This window comes from Temnothorax nylanderi, unplaced genomic scaffold, assembly GCF_030848795.1.
Source record: "Temnothorax nylanderi isolate EJ_2023f unplaced genomic scaffold, tnyl_v1.0 TNYL_tig0009_pilon, whole genome shotgun sequence".
NCBI classification, from domain to species: Eukaryota; Metazoa; Arthropoda; class Insecta; order Hymenoptera; family Formicidae; genus Temnothorax; species Temnothorax nylanderi.
Genome location: NW_027249071.1, coordinates 823,534 through 842,944, shown reverse-complemented (window position 1 = coordinate 842,944; position 19,411 = coordinate 823,534). Strand labels below are relative to the sequence as shown.

The following is a 19,411-nucleotide window of genomic DNA, read 5'->3' as shown; positions in this document are numbered from 1 at the left end:
TTGTCACCGAGAAAAGCACTACACGTTCCATCTAATTGTATCCTCCCCTGGGCTGCTTGCCAGCGATTATAGGAGATAGAAAGCAATCCGCAATTTTCAGGAAGTTCGAAATACAATACAATTTCTGCCCCAGCACACGTAGAGGAAAACCGTAAGCTTAATCCGGCATAGGTATAATATCGTTGGTTTGCGGAGGGAGGACCGTAACGGAATTCAAAGCTGATTAATTTTGTGGAAAATAATTTTAAGAATTGAACTATAAAATATACACACGGGTAAATAATAATTAACTTCAGAACGATACAGCAATTAATTATGTATACCCAGGTGAAAGAGGGCATCAAATAATCACCATATAATACTTTGATAGCGAGCTCATAAGAACGAGCAACGTCAATTTTGAGTAACGTCAAAAATCTTAATGCGAAAAACATCGATATTACAATAACTTTCGAATTTACGAAAAACGATCAAAGGTGGCCGAAAGTATCGCGTAAAAATTCCTAAGCTCAAGCACATACACGCGTATCGTCATTTATTATTGATTTTCACAGCTCGGGTGATATCGATTTCTGCTTGGCTAATTTTGTCTTGCTATTTGCGTGGAAGCCAATATGATAATGTCTAATATGCGATCGCGTTTCGAAAGGTGATGTACACGGTAAATGACACACGCAGCACCTCGTGCCACTACCTGATGGCTCGCCCGAGTCGCTCGCGCGAATGACAACATAGTGACCGCGTGTACCCAGTGGCGTGCTACACCTCCCGAAAAATGTAAACACCGAACGCCGAGGGTCGAACGTCAAGGCCAGGCCAATTCGTTACCGCGAATTGTTTACCACGAAATATTTAACGCAAAACAAAATAAACGTATATGTCAAATATTCTTGTTTCGGATTAATTTCGGTAAATGAGTTATTCTCGCTCGCGTTAAATTTAACGGTAAAATTTACCTAAATAAACTTACTTTAATTATCAAATAAATTTATCTTATCTTTTGAAAAGAATATTGACGTTAAATTAATTTACTATAATCGTCTCTTTTAAAATATTTATACCCGAGTATAAAAATTTATACACGAGAAAATAAATTATATGAAAGTAGTAGCAGCGAAATTATATAATTTTTATATTAAATCAAGAACGTAATTAAATCATCGTGAAATAAATATAACGGCTCTCATTTAATGATTTATTAAAATAATATAGTCTCTCGGGATATAATTTGAAAATATATTAATAATAAATAAATTTCGAGATTTTCCTACAAAAATAAACCTTATTGCTTTAAATTTATATTTAATTTTTACATAGTCATAAAAATAAGAGGAATTTAATCAAGCACTCAAATGTTCATTAAAAAAAGAGTAAAAATAATTTGCCCGTAACTTTCGAAGTTTGTTATTAGCAATCAATCATTAACTCTGTGCAGATACTTTATTTACGCTGTATCATTCACTCTAATTGCTATAGTATAAATACAGTATCTACACAAAAACCAAGAGATAAAGTCAACTGAACGATAAAATTCATATCATCTGTGAAAATTAGTAGTTATTTAATAACACATATAAACGAAATTACGAACAAAAATTACACAATGTTATTGGTTAATTGCAATCGTTTAAAATTACGGGCCATTTTGTATATTGTATAAAATAAACTTATAAGATTCTACGATAGTTTCTTTAATAAAAAAAATACGAAATAATTAATTACTGTGTTTTGACACATTTCTTTTAATACATCTTATAAATTATAAATATTACTTGCATTGAAATTAATAATTCTATGACGAGATATTTATTAACAAGAGAAGAGAATCTACTTTATATAGTGGAATATATATGCTTTTCCATGAGTTTCTTGGTATTTCACCGAGTAAGCGCGAGTGTTAAACGGCGTCAATTAGATCGCAATCAATTAGTAATGCGGCTAATCGAGATAATCCTCGAGATTTTTTCCGTGGAAGGAAGGGGAGGAGGCGTTACAACCGTTCCCGGTGTCCTTAATCTGACGAGGCGCTATTCACTCTGAGGAAGCGCTTAACTACTTCTCCGTAATCAACAGTCATCGCGAGATTCGCGGAACGTTACGTTCGTTCGTTCGTTCATTCAGCCTTCCCTGAGTCGTTATGGATTTTCAGCGGGTGGCGCGATGTCTTTATTTTACAATGTTATAGTTATTTTCGCTATCCGCCGTTCATCACAATTATCGTCATTACTACAATATAATCAAAATGCCATGCCGGTGTAACATACCCGCTTGGCCAAATAGAGGGGTTCGTCTCTACTCGCCTAAACTTATATTCGCCATCTCGCCTGGCTCGTATATACCCTCTTTCTCATTTTCTGGGTAATCTTGTTCACGCTCTTCTCTTCAGACTTGCGCGCCCATGCACTTACCTACACACATACACACACACATATATACACACACGTATACGCATACACCGTAATCTTCGTCATGGGCCGCCAACCAATCTGCCGTAAATTCGCCAAAATGTAACGTCAAGCGGCAAATACGCGGACGACCCCTTACCCGACGCACTTAGCGCATTAACGCCGAGGAAAATTAGTACAGACTAGCACGGCGAAGAACGCGCGAAGCGGCTATTATTTGCGATTATAACACCTATACTTAAAGCGGACAAATTATAAGGCGAGAGTCCGGATGAGTGTGGTGTAAATAGGAAGTATCCCCTCTTTGTTGCACGCGAACATGTCGATACCGCATTCATACAGTGTTATTATCAATAAATGAATGTTGTTATTAACATTGTTATTAACGAAAGACATGCTGATTATGCCAAATTCAGTGTTTAAATTCAAGACTGCAGAAAATAACAGCTTTTTTGGACGTAATGTTTTAAAAAATGTTTCTATTTTTTACAGATTATTCTTATTTAGCATAATTCGTCACTCCTTGACAGCGACGGAATATAAGCCCGGAAGTAATATCGCGAGGAGAAGAAGAAGAGAATAAATATTAATATTTATTTCAGAAATTTAAATTAATCCGACCGTTTTGATAAGAAGGTTAATGCAACTTCTTATCATTCCATTTTATACAGCTATCATTTACAAGAAGATTTATCTGGCGCCGAGTCGAGCCGCGGCTGGAAGGAGGAATTAAATATTCGTGACGCGCGCGAGAAAGCGCATGCATCAAAACCGAGATAAAGCCGAAGAGACACGATGTAAGCGATTAATCAGCCGAGGGCTCACAAGTCCCCCCCAAATTGCAGCTCGACGCCCACGACAACAACGACGACGTCGATTTCTTTTGTAACCGTCGAAAGAAAATCTACAATATATCACTGATTACCCGCGAGGTCTCGGATAAGCGATAGACAGAATAGGAATAGCTGTGTCGTTACGTAACCTGGAGATTCGATGTAACAGGAAAACGGCGTCATGGACCCCCCCCCTCTCTCTCTCTCTCTCTCTCTCTCTCTCTCTCTCTCTCTCCTCCCATCGATGGTAAACGAAAGGATATGCGGATTGGGCGAGCTCGTCGAGTTGAGCCGACTCGACCCCGACTCGATTCGGTTCGAATCGGCCGCCCGATTCGATTCGGTGCGGCTTTGGAGTCGAGAAACTCGGGGATCCGGCTACGACCGGCTGGCTGTATACGTATTAAATAAATCCAGGTACGACATGGAGGAGAGAGGAAGAGAGAGAGAGAGAGAGAGAGAGAGAGAGAGAGAGAGAGAGAGAGAGAGAGAGCGTGGTTACCTCGTTAGGGGTATCCAAGTCGCGCCCAGAAGTTCGGGCTATCGCGTTACTACCCTCCGCGGCGTTCGCGTTTGTTTTGAGCTTTCGCAAGCCCGCTTCGGGCAATAGAATGAAATTCTCCCCGCGGGCGGCTCTCACGCCAAACTTAATTTACCCACAACCACCATTTTGTCGCGCCGTTCCCGCGAGGGTGTCAGCGGGGGAGCAAGAGAGCGAGAGAAAGAGAGAAAGAGTGTGTGTGTGTAGCCCCTTCTCTCGATTTTATTCCTGAGGAAAATGTAATCAGGAAAAAATCTTTCCCCGTAATATTGATCATATGTGGGTCTATTTTGAGCTCATTTCGGTAATATACGTAAGTGATTGCTTTGAGAGACACCGTACGATGTAGGAGGAAATTGGCACGAGATGAAAAAGATATTCGTGCATGTGCCAATTTTTTCCGCGTCTCTGCGGAGTTCTCTCCGTGCCATACGGGATTTCTATCCCCGAAGCCAAGGAATTACTCAAGTAGATTGAGGGATTTATACGTCGGAAAATATGGAATCAATTAATTAGCACTTCTTGCCCGCCCGCGGTGCTGGGGCTCTCGGGGATCAGCTAAAATAGATTTAAGGATTTCTAAGATTAGAGTTACGAAACTGATTCATAATCATCCCTCATAGCCTCGATTTCGACTTTCACGTTAAAAAATGTGTATATATTATAAAACACTGACAATATAATGTGTTAACATTCTGCTTACATTGTATACACTAATTTATTCAAAATGCGGTTTTTTATTCATTAAACCCGAGCAAGACTTTGTATTGATTAATGCTGATTACGGAGAGAGAGAGACAGGTACTTTAAATAACTACAGTCAAATTTTAATGAGAATCGATTGCAAGTTACAAAGCTCGGGTCAACGAATCTGAGATATCCTGCGGACTGCCATTACGCTTGTATCCAACAAGAACAATGGTAGTAGAATCGCGCGCGGGAACGATCACGCGGTGACCAGATGACGAGAGGGTGAACGCAAAGGGGGGGAGAGAGGAGGCAAAGGGGAGTAATCCAGCGTCCGGATGAAAACGAAAGGAAGAGTGAATCGTCGATCGGATCGGATTCCGCGACTCGCCGATCGACGATTGCGACTATCGGCGGATCAACTCGAGAGAGATAAAGAGGAGGGATGCGGAAGGGACAGGGACAACGATAAAACTCGCTCTCGCGCCGCGCCGAGAGTCGTTGCAGTGGCGCGGCATGGCACTCGACGAGCGGAATATCAGCGAGAGAGCGATGGATTAAAAGCTACAAGAGATTCCCACCTTTCGTCGGCTTGTCCAGGGCACAGGTAAAGAGAAACAGAGAGCGAGTGAACGCCAGGTCGCGCAGCACGGCGTCGCGACGCCCCGCTCCGCTTCGCACCGCGCGCCGGCTAATCGATACACGCGCGCGCGCCACGCGAGAGACTAGCGAGCGAACGAGCGAGCGAGCGAGCGAGCGCGAAAGAGGGTCGGGGAGCGAGCGGAGGGTGTCTAGGTGTTATTTTATCCCCGGGTCTTTTCGGGCGGTGGAGAAAGAGCGGGACAGAGAGATAGAGGCGAAACCGGGGAGAAGCTCGGGGAGAGAAGGGAAGAGGCAATGGGGGCCCAGGGAACGAACGCCCGGCAGCGCGTGTGCGCCTAATTGACGAATTCCGCTTGGAAATTTTTGCCGCGCCATACGCGCCTAATAGACGCGCGCGCCGAGGATCGCGGACGAAAGTTCAATCACGAAGGATGACAAGAATGATGATGATGACGAGGGTGACGACGGCAATCCAATCCGTAGAACCGTCTCTTTTTCTCGATGTAATCGCGATATCGCGCGAAATTGCATCGCGCTGCATCGCATCCGGTTTATCTAGCGCACTAACGAGGGTCGCTGTTCGTTCCTTTTCATTATCGCGATAGATTCTCTCTCTCTCTCTCTCGCTTTCTCCTCTCTCTTTCTCCCTCGTTCTGTCGTTTGTGCAAAACGCTCGCAGATATATCGGTATAAGGAAGTTTATTAACCCGCGTGACGCCGTGAGGTAACTGCGCAGCGCACTCGTGGATCGTAAGAAGGGAGAAATTTGTATAGTCATCGGGCACGAGTTTTGCCGGCGTGCAAAACCTAAGCGAAAACCGCGAACCAGGTCGCATCTGGTTTTATCGATTTAGTAACATTTAACTGGAATATATTTCTATACTGGAATATACTTGATGTACCAAATATATAAATCATACGTCGTGCTTTAAATTGCATTTACTAGCTTAATGTATTATATTAAGCTTATATCCAGGATATATATTTGAGTACCGAAAAATATCTCAGTTACAAGGATGCATATAAATCTTTATAAGTTTATGATTTAGCATGTGAAATTTTCCAGTGATTTTCTCATGAACGTTGATAACTGTCATTTTTGGTCTTTAAAGGGGAAATACTAAAGACTAAAATAGAAACTTCAAATTTTATACGTGATATACGTATTACATTCGACATACTTCAGAAAAATATTAATCTCAATTAATTTCATGTAAGATTAATAAATTCACACGCACCCTGGTTTTTTAGAGCTAAATAACAGCCTGGAAATGCAATTATGCGCGATCCGAATTGAACGCGATAAAACCAATTAGATGCGAATCGGTATAAAATCGACGCCCGCTTAATGCAATGGCTCGCGGTATTAAATAAATCCGTATAATCCGGTGTTTCCGAACGAATTGGACAACTAAATTGTAGGCGGGCGGTAGTTCGTAAAACGCATAATAAAATGTGGTAAATAATTACCGGCGCCGGCACAGCTCATTGTTAATGTTAAACAGCTCGGCGCCCGCCGCCACCGGTAATTCCGGATGCGCGCACGCGGAATTCGCGGTGGGACGGCATTTACCGAACAACAGCGTTTCGAAATTTCCGACAGGAACTGGGCGTTATCGCCGCCTGTTTATACAGTTGTCGGGCAAACATCACGGGAATCTTTACCCCAGTCCCGTCGCGCGGAAAGTAGTTGAGAAAAGTTCCGCGCGCCAGAGATGCAGCTAGGGTGATGCAGTCGAATGCAATGTGCCCCCCTCCCCCCTCTGTGAGTCGCGCTCAAGCCAAATTTATCAACATCGATCGGCACGTAGCGTTCCGTTAATTTATACCTCGACTTTTTCACGCTAATAAAATCGTAAACACGCTACTCCGGATAAGTAAGATAAATAAGCTATATCTTTTAAAAGAGGAAATGCACTCGCGAGAGAGGAGGCGTGCACACTTGTGACGTATTCAATCAAGTTACGATGCCACGACGGAGGCGAGAGGAGAGACCGGGGAACCGGCGAATTATCATAAAGTTTTCCGCGAGTGAAACGCCCCCGTCGAAGGGACGAAATCGCGCGACGACGAGATTATAGATTCTTCCGCCGTGAATGTCGCGTCAGGGAAATCCGCGCCATTGTTCGGCGCGGTGCAGCGTCATCGGAGACTCGGCGCATTCATTGCCAAAATTTTGTCGCGTAGTCGGGAGAGATGCGGGCGGAGAAAATACGGCAGGAGGAAGAAATGCGACATTACCGCGGAAGAGGAAAAAGACCAAAAGATTTATGTTCGCTCCTAAGAACACGCGATATTAATTATTCTTTAATATATTACGTACAATTTACATGCGTAATGTGTAACAATCACGATGATTATTCCTATCTCTTTCAATCGACTATTTACCATAGAAGATTGGAAGCAAAGGCAAATAAAAAGTTAACCACTATAGTTCGGCAGTTAATCGGTGCTGGCCCTGACGAGAGAATAATTTTCGATTTGGGCGCGGGTTAACAAAGAGCAGCGACGGGCGGCGGTTTGGCTCCCAAAGGAAACTACAGCCACGACGAAACTTGTCAAACCGGCGAGCGGGCGGCACGTGTTGTAAAGAGCGCAAAGTTATAACCATTTAATAGCCCGGCCAATAATGAGGGTTGTCCGGGTACGTAGTTCGTAGTAATATAGACCGGGTCGAAGAAAAAGTGTAGAAACGGGGCGCGAGTGGAGCCGTGAAAGAGCCTGGCTTTCGAACGTTGGCTCAGGGGGGGAACCGAGAGAGAAAAAGAAAGAGAGAGAGAGAGAGAGAGAGAGAGAGAGAGAAAAAGAAAGAGAGAGAGAGAGAGAGAGAGAGAGGTCACGGGACGAGACGACGGCCCGAGGGAGAGCCAGGGGGGCGGACAGATGTATGCACCACGTGGCGCGGTAGGTGTTGGAGGCATAGAAAATGGGGTGCACCCCGAATAGTCCATTCGTTAGATCATACAGTAAGCTCTCTCCGAGCATTTGTTCCCGCTATATACCTTCGTCCCGTTTCCTCCTCCTTGGTATGCATGCACGCATGCATGCATGCATGCAACGCGAAGGGATCGAAGGGCGGGAGGACCTGCGGGGTAAGTGAAAACCGATAGAGTTTCTAACGTGATGTATAATTATTCGCGAACGGATTTTAAAGGAGTCGGGGCAGCGTATAAGCGTGCAAGTGGGAGTATTAATCGAGATCTAGACGCACTTTACGTTAACAACGGTATATAATTACGGGCATGTAATTATAATACCGATATGTGTCAATATTAACGGACATATCATTTACGATATGTCAATTAATATATCTTGATATATATTAATAAATATCATTTAACGTATTTCACAATAATTTCCAGTACGGTGAATAAACGATCGATCGACTAATATATAACGTTGAACAAACGGAAATAAAATTTTCAGAAAAAAGTGAACGATATATATTATATATCGGCCCATAAAATAAAGAATTAAACTCGATAAAGCTTTCACAGTCTCTTGCTCTTTCCCTTTTTTTATTATTTCTCACCCCCCTTCTCCAATTTCCTTTCACATTCTCATTCCCAATTGGTTTTACCGTCTCTGCATCAAATCAATTACCGTCAGACCTATAATTGCCTGTCACCGCCTCCGTCTACGATTTCTTACAAAGGGGACCCGTGTTCCCGACCATGGTCTTTTTCGTGACATCGGTTAAACTTCGTTTAGCTGTAAGTGTACCCATTAACCTGTAATATATCCCGCATTCTAATAAGGCACTCCCGTGTAAAACACGTCAGGCTACTAACTTTTCAGACGTTATTTTTCTGGAATATACATTTCTGCGCGAAAGAACACTTCAAAGAAGTTATTTAAACTTTGTCAATAATTCTCCAACTATATTCAATCTATACAAAACTCTGAAAGTGCAGAATTAAATTTTTATCGCCGAGAGGATGAGCTTCGCTGGGAGCTATCGTGCAGAAGCTATCGAACGGACTGACTGTTATCGTGTTGATAAAGACGTGTGAAACCAAGAGTGTGACACCAAGGGCGCGTGAAAACTTCAGCGGGCACCATTCATTAATCCCCATCGAGCTTTTTCCATTTTATTGGCAGGACAAACACGTCGCGTCACATCCGACGTTGTCGCACGGCTGCAAAATTATTATCTCAATAGTCCGATGAATAATCAGCCGGCGGCGACGCGTCGCGCACAGTTTTTAACAATCATCCGTCCGCTCCGTCCGCCCGGATATACATCGAGCTGACGAACCCGAAGTGACGCTCCCACTAAAAACATATCTGTCTCTCTGTGAGACCGTCCCGATATCGTCGTCGCGAGACGAGCCGGAGGAGACAGGAGGCACGTTAGCCTTAATGAAGATTAAATAGCAGCGACATTATACCTATTACCACCTATTTACTCCAATTTATCTTCATTTTCTCCCGTTTATTCTTTGGCGCTCTCTCGACTCCCCCCCGTCATCCTCGGCCACCGTCGTCGTCGCGCCGTCAGTTTCGGGCGTCGTGAGGTGCGATAGCGTCGCGTTAAAATAAACAACCCTAGATCCCCCTCCCCGCCGCTTCCTTCGCTTGATAACGTTTAAGGGGAATAAGTACTCGCCCGTCGCGCCATACTAATCTGTCAAAATTCAGTCACATTTATCTCGGGGAAGGGAGAACGGTTGAAATTCCGGTCGCCGGATCTTGGCACGAGCTCTTCGGCTGGCTGGCTTGTACTTCGGATATCGTAAAGTTGGAGGACATCAAACTTGAGACCGTATACTTAGAAGAAAGAAGCGGCCGAGCGCGGTTTTGCGTCCTCTTTATCTTTCCTCGCCTGTTCAAATCATTTGGCGAAGCGAAAAAGCGAAACCTTAATTCAAAAAGTGAAACATCTTCGTGTCCCGTGAAGTATAAACTCGGTGTTTTATACATTTTTTTTATCCGCAACATGTCCTAACTTTGATAATTATGCCGCTGGAGCTCGCGAGGATTCGCCGAGTTTGCTTAATTTCAAAACCGGGTTCTTTACCTCGGCGCTCATTTCTCTTTATTTCAGCTTTAGTTTCGCCGACGGGAACTTCAGCCGAAGCCAATTATAAATTTTGTAAGATATCCTGCGGAAACATCTCTTTATATTCCCGTAAGGGAAAACGAGACATCTCGGATGCGGAAGCTATATTGCGCCACGATGTAACATTGCGTTTGATGCGCCGCGCGTCGCGTCCTAGCTGTCGCCTAGGGATAATCTAGCTACTAGTCAAGGGGGATCATCCTCTATCGTTTTAAAAATATATCTGGGTCACCCGCACGTCCGTCGTCGTTTCTCGGTTACACGAAAGTGACTCCGCTCGCAACAGCTTTTATATTGAAAAGTGCATCAAAAGACTCTTGATAATTCTCTTAGCCAGGAAATAAATCACTGTCAGCGTAATAAATATGTTACTCAATTTTTAAAAAAGCAAGACTGTACGTAAGCATATTTTATACGCGATAAATTGCTCATTGATGTTGAACATAGACAAACTACGCGTATCAACGGGAGATATTAGGAGACTTTAAAATGACAGGTTCATTTATCAAGAAGCAATATTATTATGTAACAACCTTTGGGATATTTGAGATAGAGAGCGTAGTTATGTACATTATTAACCGGTATCTATGCAAATTTGGAGAAAGTGCGAGAATTACGTCATCACATATGTATATTGCAAGACACAATAAGAAATCGATATATATACTCATATTACAATTGTAGACGAGAACACGAGAATATAGAGTCGAGTAGATATAAATATTGTAATCTCTTAAGCCTTATAAATGTTTCTTAGAACATTCCAAAATGGAATGTTTTGAATGGACAAAGGCGAAAAAAAAGGACCGGTCCGGGATACACTAACAGGTTCCCAGAAAAGAACTCTCCAAGCCCCGTGTTGCTCTCCACGCGAAAAAAAATGGGCGTAGCGGCGCCCATGGTCGAGAGAGCCTTATGGGTGAGCGAGGTACATGACTATTGTGCGTAAGCTCCCATTATAACGCGGTAAGCTATGCATTATACGGCGATAGCCCGGATCGAGAAGCCGTGTCCGCCTGTCTCCGCGGCGCGCCGGGTGCCGGGGTCGCGTTCCGTATAGAGACTATAGAGTGAAAAGGGAGCTCGGGTGGCGATCTCCGGGGCCTATTTATATTACGCTAGGAGTCGGAGAGAGTGCAAGTCGAGACGGAGAGAAAAAGAAAGAGAGAGAGAGAGTGAGAGTGAGAGAGAAAGAGAGAGGGAGAAGAGGGAAAGAGCGAGCCGGCGCGAGCCGCAGCAAAAACAACAAAGGGGCGCGAGAGACAGCTACTTGGCGAATCTAGTTACCGAGAAAGGCGAGGTTCGCGATGCTTTAAAACTGCGATGGAGGAGAACGCGACAAAGCCGGAGAGATCCTCGTCTTCCTTCGCACCTCCGCTTTTTTTTTTCATAAGAACGGGAGAGACTTGAATATCTCCCAGGTTATAATTCTATGAGATGAGAAGTTTGGTTTCTTCGTTATATATAATATGTTGAATTAATTTCCTATTCACTGAATCGATTCCCTTTGTATTTTATAAAATAAATCCTTGTTCTCTTACAAAATTAATTTCATTTTATGAATAACAATTATGCTAATTATTTTACGGCAATTAATTTATTACTAATAATTAAAAAGGTCGAAAAAGACTCGAATATATCTCAAGCTATAATTCTATGAAATGATAAACTTCGTTTCCTCGTTACACGATGTTAAATGTTGAATGTTGAATTAATTTTCCATTCATTGAATTGATTCTCTTTGTTTTATAAAATAACGTAAAACCTTTTGCTCTTTTACCAAGTTAATTTCATTTCATAAATAATAATCATTCCGGTTATTTTACACAATTGCTAATTCATCACTGATGATTAAACCGACGTTTAATTTGCACGATAATAATTAGTACAAGAAATTTAAAATTCATGCGCTATATATTAATATGATAGAAAACGGGGGTTGATCTGTGATTCAGTTTCCTCGAATGTGCACAAGGGTGCATCTCTCCTCCTCACGCGTTCGGCATCCGAGTAATTACGGCATAGACGCCTCGGCAGAAATTTTATCGCGACGCGATATCAATATTCTGGAGATTCCGGGGTTCCGCGAGATAGAACGGCCGCCGCGCGCGTTCCGGTCCGTTCTCTGCTAAGCACTCCCATTACGGCTGCATATTTAACCGTGCGCTGTCGCATAAATGCACGTTACGGATAGCTGCGCGTATTACAATAAGCAATTAACGAGCGATATCGTGTTCTATAAATTACGAAGCTCGGATGCATCGGCGTAACCGATGCTCGCGTACGCGAAACGCGAAACGCGAAACACGCGGGTGCATCCGTGATCGCCGAGTGCACGCGTGTGCAGCGTAGCCGGAGTATACAACGGCGATTATACATACGAGAACTTGAAATAACGAGCCGACGGAAAAGGGAATAACACGGGAGCGCGGCGTGCGCAATCCGCTCTCGCATTATCGGGAATCTCCATTATCGTTCTTAATCTTCCGTAATGCGACGCGCACATTCGCAATTTTTCCTATTTTCCTTTTTTTTTTCTTTTTTTCCCCCTCGACAGTCGTACGCTTCGATCTCTTTTTTCCTGCGTGAAAATGTACGATTCCACGACCGCGGAATAAAAATGGAAGCGATTCAATCGGCGACGGGAACGTTCGGATATTCAATAACCTGATATTCAATATCGCAACGGCGCGCCGCGCCGGAGAGTCGGCCGAGTTACACAGATGTTTCTCAGTATTCGGCCGATTCCAGAAACGCTACATTGACTCCGGGGGCACTAATTCAATTTGTATGGCATCTTTTCTCGAGATCATAATCGGGATTAGCCTGCGAGCGCGCGAGAGCGAGGTGACGGGGATGCTGCGTAAATGTGGGAGGGGGGCCACAATAGGGGGGGATCCTCGGCCACGCTGCGTTACGTACACACACGGACACGGACTGGGCGAAGTGCATTCTTCGCCCAGTATAGCAGGCGTCGGTCGGTGTCGCATCGTCAGGCGCTCGTAGGTAGTAGAGGCGAGGTGAGGCGAGTGAATCGGTCGTTACCAACCAGCAAGCAAGCAGGCAAGCAGGCAAGCCGGCAGGCAGGCAAGCGGGCGGACGGGGCATATACCACGGACGGGCAGAGGCGAGGGTGCGTCGCCCGGGATATCGATCGCCTCTAAACAAACATGGCTCGTTTTAGTCGAAGGAGTCGACTTCTATCCCGTATAAATCACGGTTATTCCTTCCTGCGCCCGTACATACGGGGTGTCCCTTTTCGTTCGTGTGACACCAACACCGCACGCTATCGCCCGTCGTCACCGTCGCCGCCGCCGTTCACTTTTGCCTCGCAATCCCGCGAGCGAGCGAGCGAGCGAACGAAGGTGAGAGAAGTCATTTCGAGGCACTCGAGGCTCTCGTGAGCTCGCGGAGGGAGCACCGAGGAAGACGTCGGAGTCGCGGATGCAACCATTTTTGCCGTCAGGGGGAGGAGCTCATTCGTTCCCTTGTTAACACGGTTGAGAATAGATTGGAATACACCGGTGCGGAATTTGGCCGATAAACGCATTATGAAAGCGCTTGTTTTCCGTTTGTCAGTTCCCCATATAATTGTTCAATTAGAAACTTAAACGAGAAAGTAAATTACTTCTCTGCGACGTAAGATATGTATTCGAGAAGTAAGTCATTGAATATTTTATCTCCTTGTTAAGCTCGACGTTGGCGTAATAGAGTAAAATTAATCTTTATTATTTGACTATATTTTATAAAAAGTGGAAGAGAAATGTGTGTATGAGATTATCGTAAAAAGAGAGTGGGAGCGCGAAAAGGACTGTGACGAATGGCACTTCGAGATAAGGCAAAATGCGCCGCGTAAAATTATGAAGTCGTATATAAAATTTAGAAATTTCACCGTCGAGTATAAAATTACGTTTTACTGATGCTCGCGTGCTATTTTTTTTACACATGAATTGTGTTTACGCTTCAGCGATTTGTTAACTCAACCGATTTATCAACTAGTAATCCCTTGAACTGTAAACTGACATTGAAAAATTACCGGCGCTTGATCTACGCGATAATGTACAAAGCTACAAAGAGACCGTACAGCTAAATGGTTACAACGGTTTTGTTTTACACGTCCGTGAACACACATAAAGTTTATTTAGCAGAGTGCGAATAGATGAATTTCGCCGATCGCGATTTCCATAGAAACGACCCGAAGTATCTTATCGGCTCGGCGCCGGCTACAAGATTACGCTAATCGACACCTGCGCGCGGAAAATAATTACAGACCGGCGAGGGACAGCGCGCTTAGTCGTATCAGCGACAATAGCTAATCCATACTGCGCCGGTTCACGCGAGTGTATGAGCGACCGGTCGATGCTGTCCCGGAGAGCTTTCGTTCCCCGGCTTAACTGTCGCTCTTCGCGGAATCGTCCGACTGTTTGATCGACAACGGACTCGTGTGAGAGCCGTGGAATTCTTTGAGGCGAGAAGCCCGTTTCACGGGGATTCAATTCGTTCCGAGTTTAACGAGCGGTCTCCCTCGCGGTGTCTGATACGCTACCCGGTATAATCCGGGCGTAAAAAGAAGACGCGGCGAAAGAAACGAGAGAAGAGACGGGGGGCTCTCTTACCTGCGACTGTGAGTGTGGCGTTCCTGCTCGGGACGGATCCAGCCTTATTCCGCGCGACGCACCAATATACACCGCCATCCTGCTCCTTCTTGCCGTGCATCACCCGGAGAAAGAACAGGGATCCCGTAGGCAGCAGGACCCGATGTGACTTGGCGTCCCCCGGCGACGTCTGCACGAGCTCACCGTCCTTGTACCACTCTATCACCGGTTCGGGCTTACCCTCCGCCTTGCAGTTCAACGTCACCGGCTCATTTTTCGCGACTATTATGTCGGACGGGTGCTCGGTTATCCGTGGACATTTCAGCTGTCCTGAAAGCAAAAAAGGGAACGGAGAACTCTTTAGTGAATCTCTCGACGTGCGGCGTGTCGTGTCGTCTTGGCAATCTAATTAGTTCACCCCTTCTAGAGATATTTTCGCCGCGACGCGCACGGCATCGCGTTCTTTCGCGTTGACTTATTTCGTCTTAAATAAAAATAAACGGTAACGGAGATTAATTACGTCCAATTAATGCCTCGTGACATTTCGATAACAAGTATCGAGTTTACTCGACGAAATATAATCTCTCTTATTCGAATGTTTCTGTCGAGGTAGAGCACTTCGCTATTGGTTCAAAGTGGCCTTATAGATCCGTTTACGAAGGTTCTCGTCATTAGGTTATGCTAATCGATGTTTGTTGAGAAGGTTTACATAAATTTGCCGCTATTTCCCGTCCGGTGTACACTACCCTGTCGAGACACCACCTATAACACTGAGATCATATAAATTTATTGGCACGTTGCCAATATTAATCTTCCAAAGAAGCTGCCGTCTTGCCAATATTAATATCACGAAGCCGCTGTTTACGTACTCATGCGATCGAACGCCTTTCTTCGCCGCGCGAACGCCATGAATTTTCTTCTTGTTGCCGCGTTGACTATCCTATCTCTCTACTTTCTCAATTTTGTATGGAAGCGGCACTGCGCGCAAAGGTGCACCACCGTGATCTCGTTAATTTTCAAACACCTGGTCGTAAACCAGCTCAGAAACGAAAATTAAATCCGGCTTCAACCCGCCTTATTTTTAAGCGCCGTCTCGTAAAATTTTCAGCGCTTAATGCCCTCGTTGCGCGTCGCGTAAATGTAAAGAGAAGAATTATGCGTAGCTTGCGTTTATTGTAGTAAAAAATTATGTTAATGCGAGCTGTAATTTGTGTCAACGCGATTGCAGTTAAATCCATGTAAACTCGATTCGACATGTTTACGAGTCACCGCAATTTGCGGCAATATAGAAACGCATTACTAGGAATTAATGCAAATAATGCAGGAACGTTTGCGACGCATATGCCATGGATATCGCATTTCTAGCATTAATTAATTTTAATTCAATTATTCTCGTTTTTATGCGTGGATGAAGGGAGTGATTTATTGATGAATGCGATACAACATGTGTTTTCATCAACGCGGTGTAAACAAATCATAAACCGATTTGCCGTGACACACTGTGCAACGCGCTTTCCGCCCCGGCTAATATTACGTAGCATCTCGCCGTGACATTTTATAAATAACGAACGTACGAATTATGCATCACAATAACTCGAATAACCTGACAGCGACGTAAAAACGAGAGAAACAAAAACAATTATTTTCAATTATATTTATACTTATACACAATTATATTTATTATACAATATTCATCATGTTTATTATTAGCGAGCTTCATGTCACATTTTCCTGTCTTTTAAGAGATTTTCGAAGCTTCTGCTTCTCAATTTTAAAATCCCTCTCTCTCTCTTGCGCAGAAACCGTCTCTCAAAAATACATTGTACATGGATACAAAGTTTATTCTACGCGAAGAAAAAAAATTAATAGATTGCTGCGCAAATAGTTAATAAAGTATAAAATAATTGAAAATTTTTTAACTACTGCCCATGATAGCATCGCGGCGTTAATAAAAAGCGCGATAGCGTTCCGATAGAGACTCGGCGTGCACGAGAGTGCACAACCGCCATCCGACGTCCATCGGGTAGGATAATTCCGCGGCAGTTTTTTCGCCGTTCGCTCTAACAGCTACCAGAGATCATCGCGTACCGGCTCTCGTGCATCTAGCGCGCTTTGACGCACGCACATGCACGCGCGGGCACCATGCACGTGCTGTGCGCTCGCGTGTGTACGGCACCCAGCGCGAAAGTCACATGTGTGCATGTGTGGCGCGCGGGTGTCCTATTTAGATAACTGAATTATGGATGAATTATTGGCCGCCGGTGTATACGTAGTGCAGGTATATAATTTGATAATATCGCCGCCTCTGGCGTCCTATCTCCGTGCCACGAGATTTCGGGCTCGCCGTGGTGTATGTCGCTCGCCGAACGTCCATATGCATTATGCGTGCGCGCTCGCTCGCATACGTGCACATACGTACGTGAGCGGCGCGACGCGACGGCTACATTGTCGTGTCGCGTCGCGTCGCGTCGCATCGCGTCGGTGTGAGCGGAGCAACGAGCGAGCAGGTATTAGTCATCGATAGTGGCTCGGATTACCTGTGGTTACACGCATTATTAGATAGGCGCACCGTGCTGCTGCCTAGTCGGGGCATTCCTCCGCGAAGTGCCTCCGCTCGCGTACACGTGTATTAAAAGGAGAGACCGATAATCGGATGACTTTTGCGCGGAGAGAATCGATACCTGTGTGAGAGCTGAGAAAAGGGACTTTTCGAAAAATTTTTTTTTCTTTCGGAAAAACAGTGCGATTGAATAAACAAGGGTGATTTGTTACAGAGATAATGTAATTGCATATTTTATAATTCATAATATGTAATTTCTCTCCGAGCAGTAATTTTTGATATAACAATGTAATTTAAAACAGAGATTAAACGGATATAAAATCCAATCATCGATGAATTAATGGCTTTAATTATCTACCTTTTAATTATTGAAATTTTAATGTAATGTTGATCTAATTCTCTAAATTACGAATGGAGATGAAAAACACACATTAAGTCTTGTTAATATATAGAGTATAGATATTTATAGAGGGAGAGAATTCCAAACAGAATCTCCGATAAAAAATAATTGAAATTGACTCTTCGCTTTTTTTTTTTTTTTTTTTTTTCGTAAATGCCGCACTATTAGCAGATCCGATTATTTTCACGAGCGCAAAAAAGCGCAGGTGCAATCTCCCGGTCTCACTAATGTGAGTAAGGAGGAGGGCACAAGAGAAGCAGAAAAGTGACGAAGCAAATTACACGGGTGCACCTATTATTAGCCTGTTATAAAGGCCGTGGATGTTTTATTTTATTTTTTTCAGCAATATAACCTCGCTCGTGTAAGAAATTGAGACCCCGTCGAAATCAGAAAGCGTACGACGGATGATGATAAAAAAAGAGAGCTCGATAACACAAGAGCGCACAAGAGCTCGCTTAACTTCGGCGGAAGCAAGAAGAGCTACACGATATCCAAACTATTTGTACCTTCACATCGAAGTTTCGCGGCTGTGTATAATTCCCACTTCTATCTTTCATAAAACCGCGAAATTTTTTCATCGATAAAATTCTTTTATTAATTTAAAAAACCGAATATCCGACGCGAGTATATGCCGTATAATCTCTACCTCTGATCCGGTAGCGAATTTAAGCGTGTAATTTCGATGATTAGATAGCGATTGACCTTTAAATTTGAATCGCCGAGAGTTAAATTGGCCTTTATGTCTCGGCAATTTGCTCAATCTCCGTTTTGCTATATGAGCCCCTTAAGCGACATATACGAGGAGGTTCGTACTGTTTGCAACTCATTATCATACCAGTTTCCACTTTTGCTATCACTAGGGCACACCGTGTGTGGAGTTGGCCGTGGAAGGCCAACCAGGCGTCATATTCACTAGTCATTCGCCTCGTTGCCATTGTGTATTCACTTAGCTTTCTCGTGCGTTCGTCGCGCAAGGTTAACGCAAACAGAGCTCCGACCTTTCCAGTACTTTGTTTAAACAGACGCGAATAAATTATTCATGTGAAACGGTAAACGATCTTGATTTTTCAAAAATCCCTCATCCGTTACCTAAACCGAGGAAAATTAATGTCCAATGTTGAATATCCAATAAATTTCTCGCCGTATTTAAGATCTCTAAATTCTGAAAAACTAAGAATATATTCCTCGTAAATTACGATTATTCTTCAGATATTTATACATGGCTAATTACGCACTATATGTTTCAAGTAATTACAATTTCGTTTATGTGGCATGCTTGAAGACTTACAGACGTCACGTCTCGCGCATACCAAAATATTTCGGCGCGGATCTCTAGTTTAACGTAACTTTCCTAAGTCCGTGAAATTTAAACGAGGATCCGAATGTGCCCGGGATGTCGAATGCCGTTCTTAACATCGGTTAGACATCCGGTGGAGCAACGCTGGGTGCACGACGCTTAATCCTTTGTTTGAATTATTCAGAAGTGCATGCGTTGGTAGTGGTAACATGCGCCGGGCATTTTCCGAAAAGAAACGGATACGCGCTTTATATGCAAACGAAACAAACTACGTTCACGTAGCCCCCTTCCCCCCTACGTCCACGGGAAAGTAACCCGGGACACAGAACGGCGTCCGTAACACGTTCCCCACGCTCGAGGAACAACCTGTAGTTAACGAATAACTTACGTCACATCAATTTTCCGAATTTTCCCGGGTCTCCTTCGAT

At 43.9% G+C, this 19,411-nt stretch overlaps 1 protein-coding gene across 1 annotated transcript in view; it reads right to left on the bottom strand.

Annotated features, from left to right (window-relative positions):
* Positions 1 to 19,411, bottom strand: part of LOC139786442 (roundabout homolog 2) — a 95,436-nt gene that overhangs the window by 57,225 nt on the left and 18,800 nt on the right. The window contains exon 2 of the mRNA XM_071725609.1: positions 14,748 to 15,056. Within this exon, the coding sequence (XP_071581710.1) occupies positions 14,748 to 15,056 (309 nt within the window). The remainder of the gene's footprint in view (positions 1 to 14,747; positions 15,057 to 19,411) is intronic.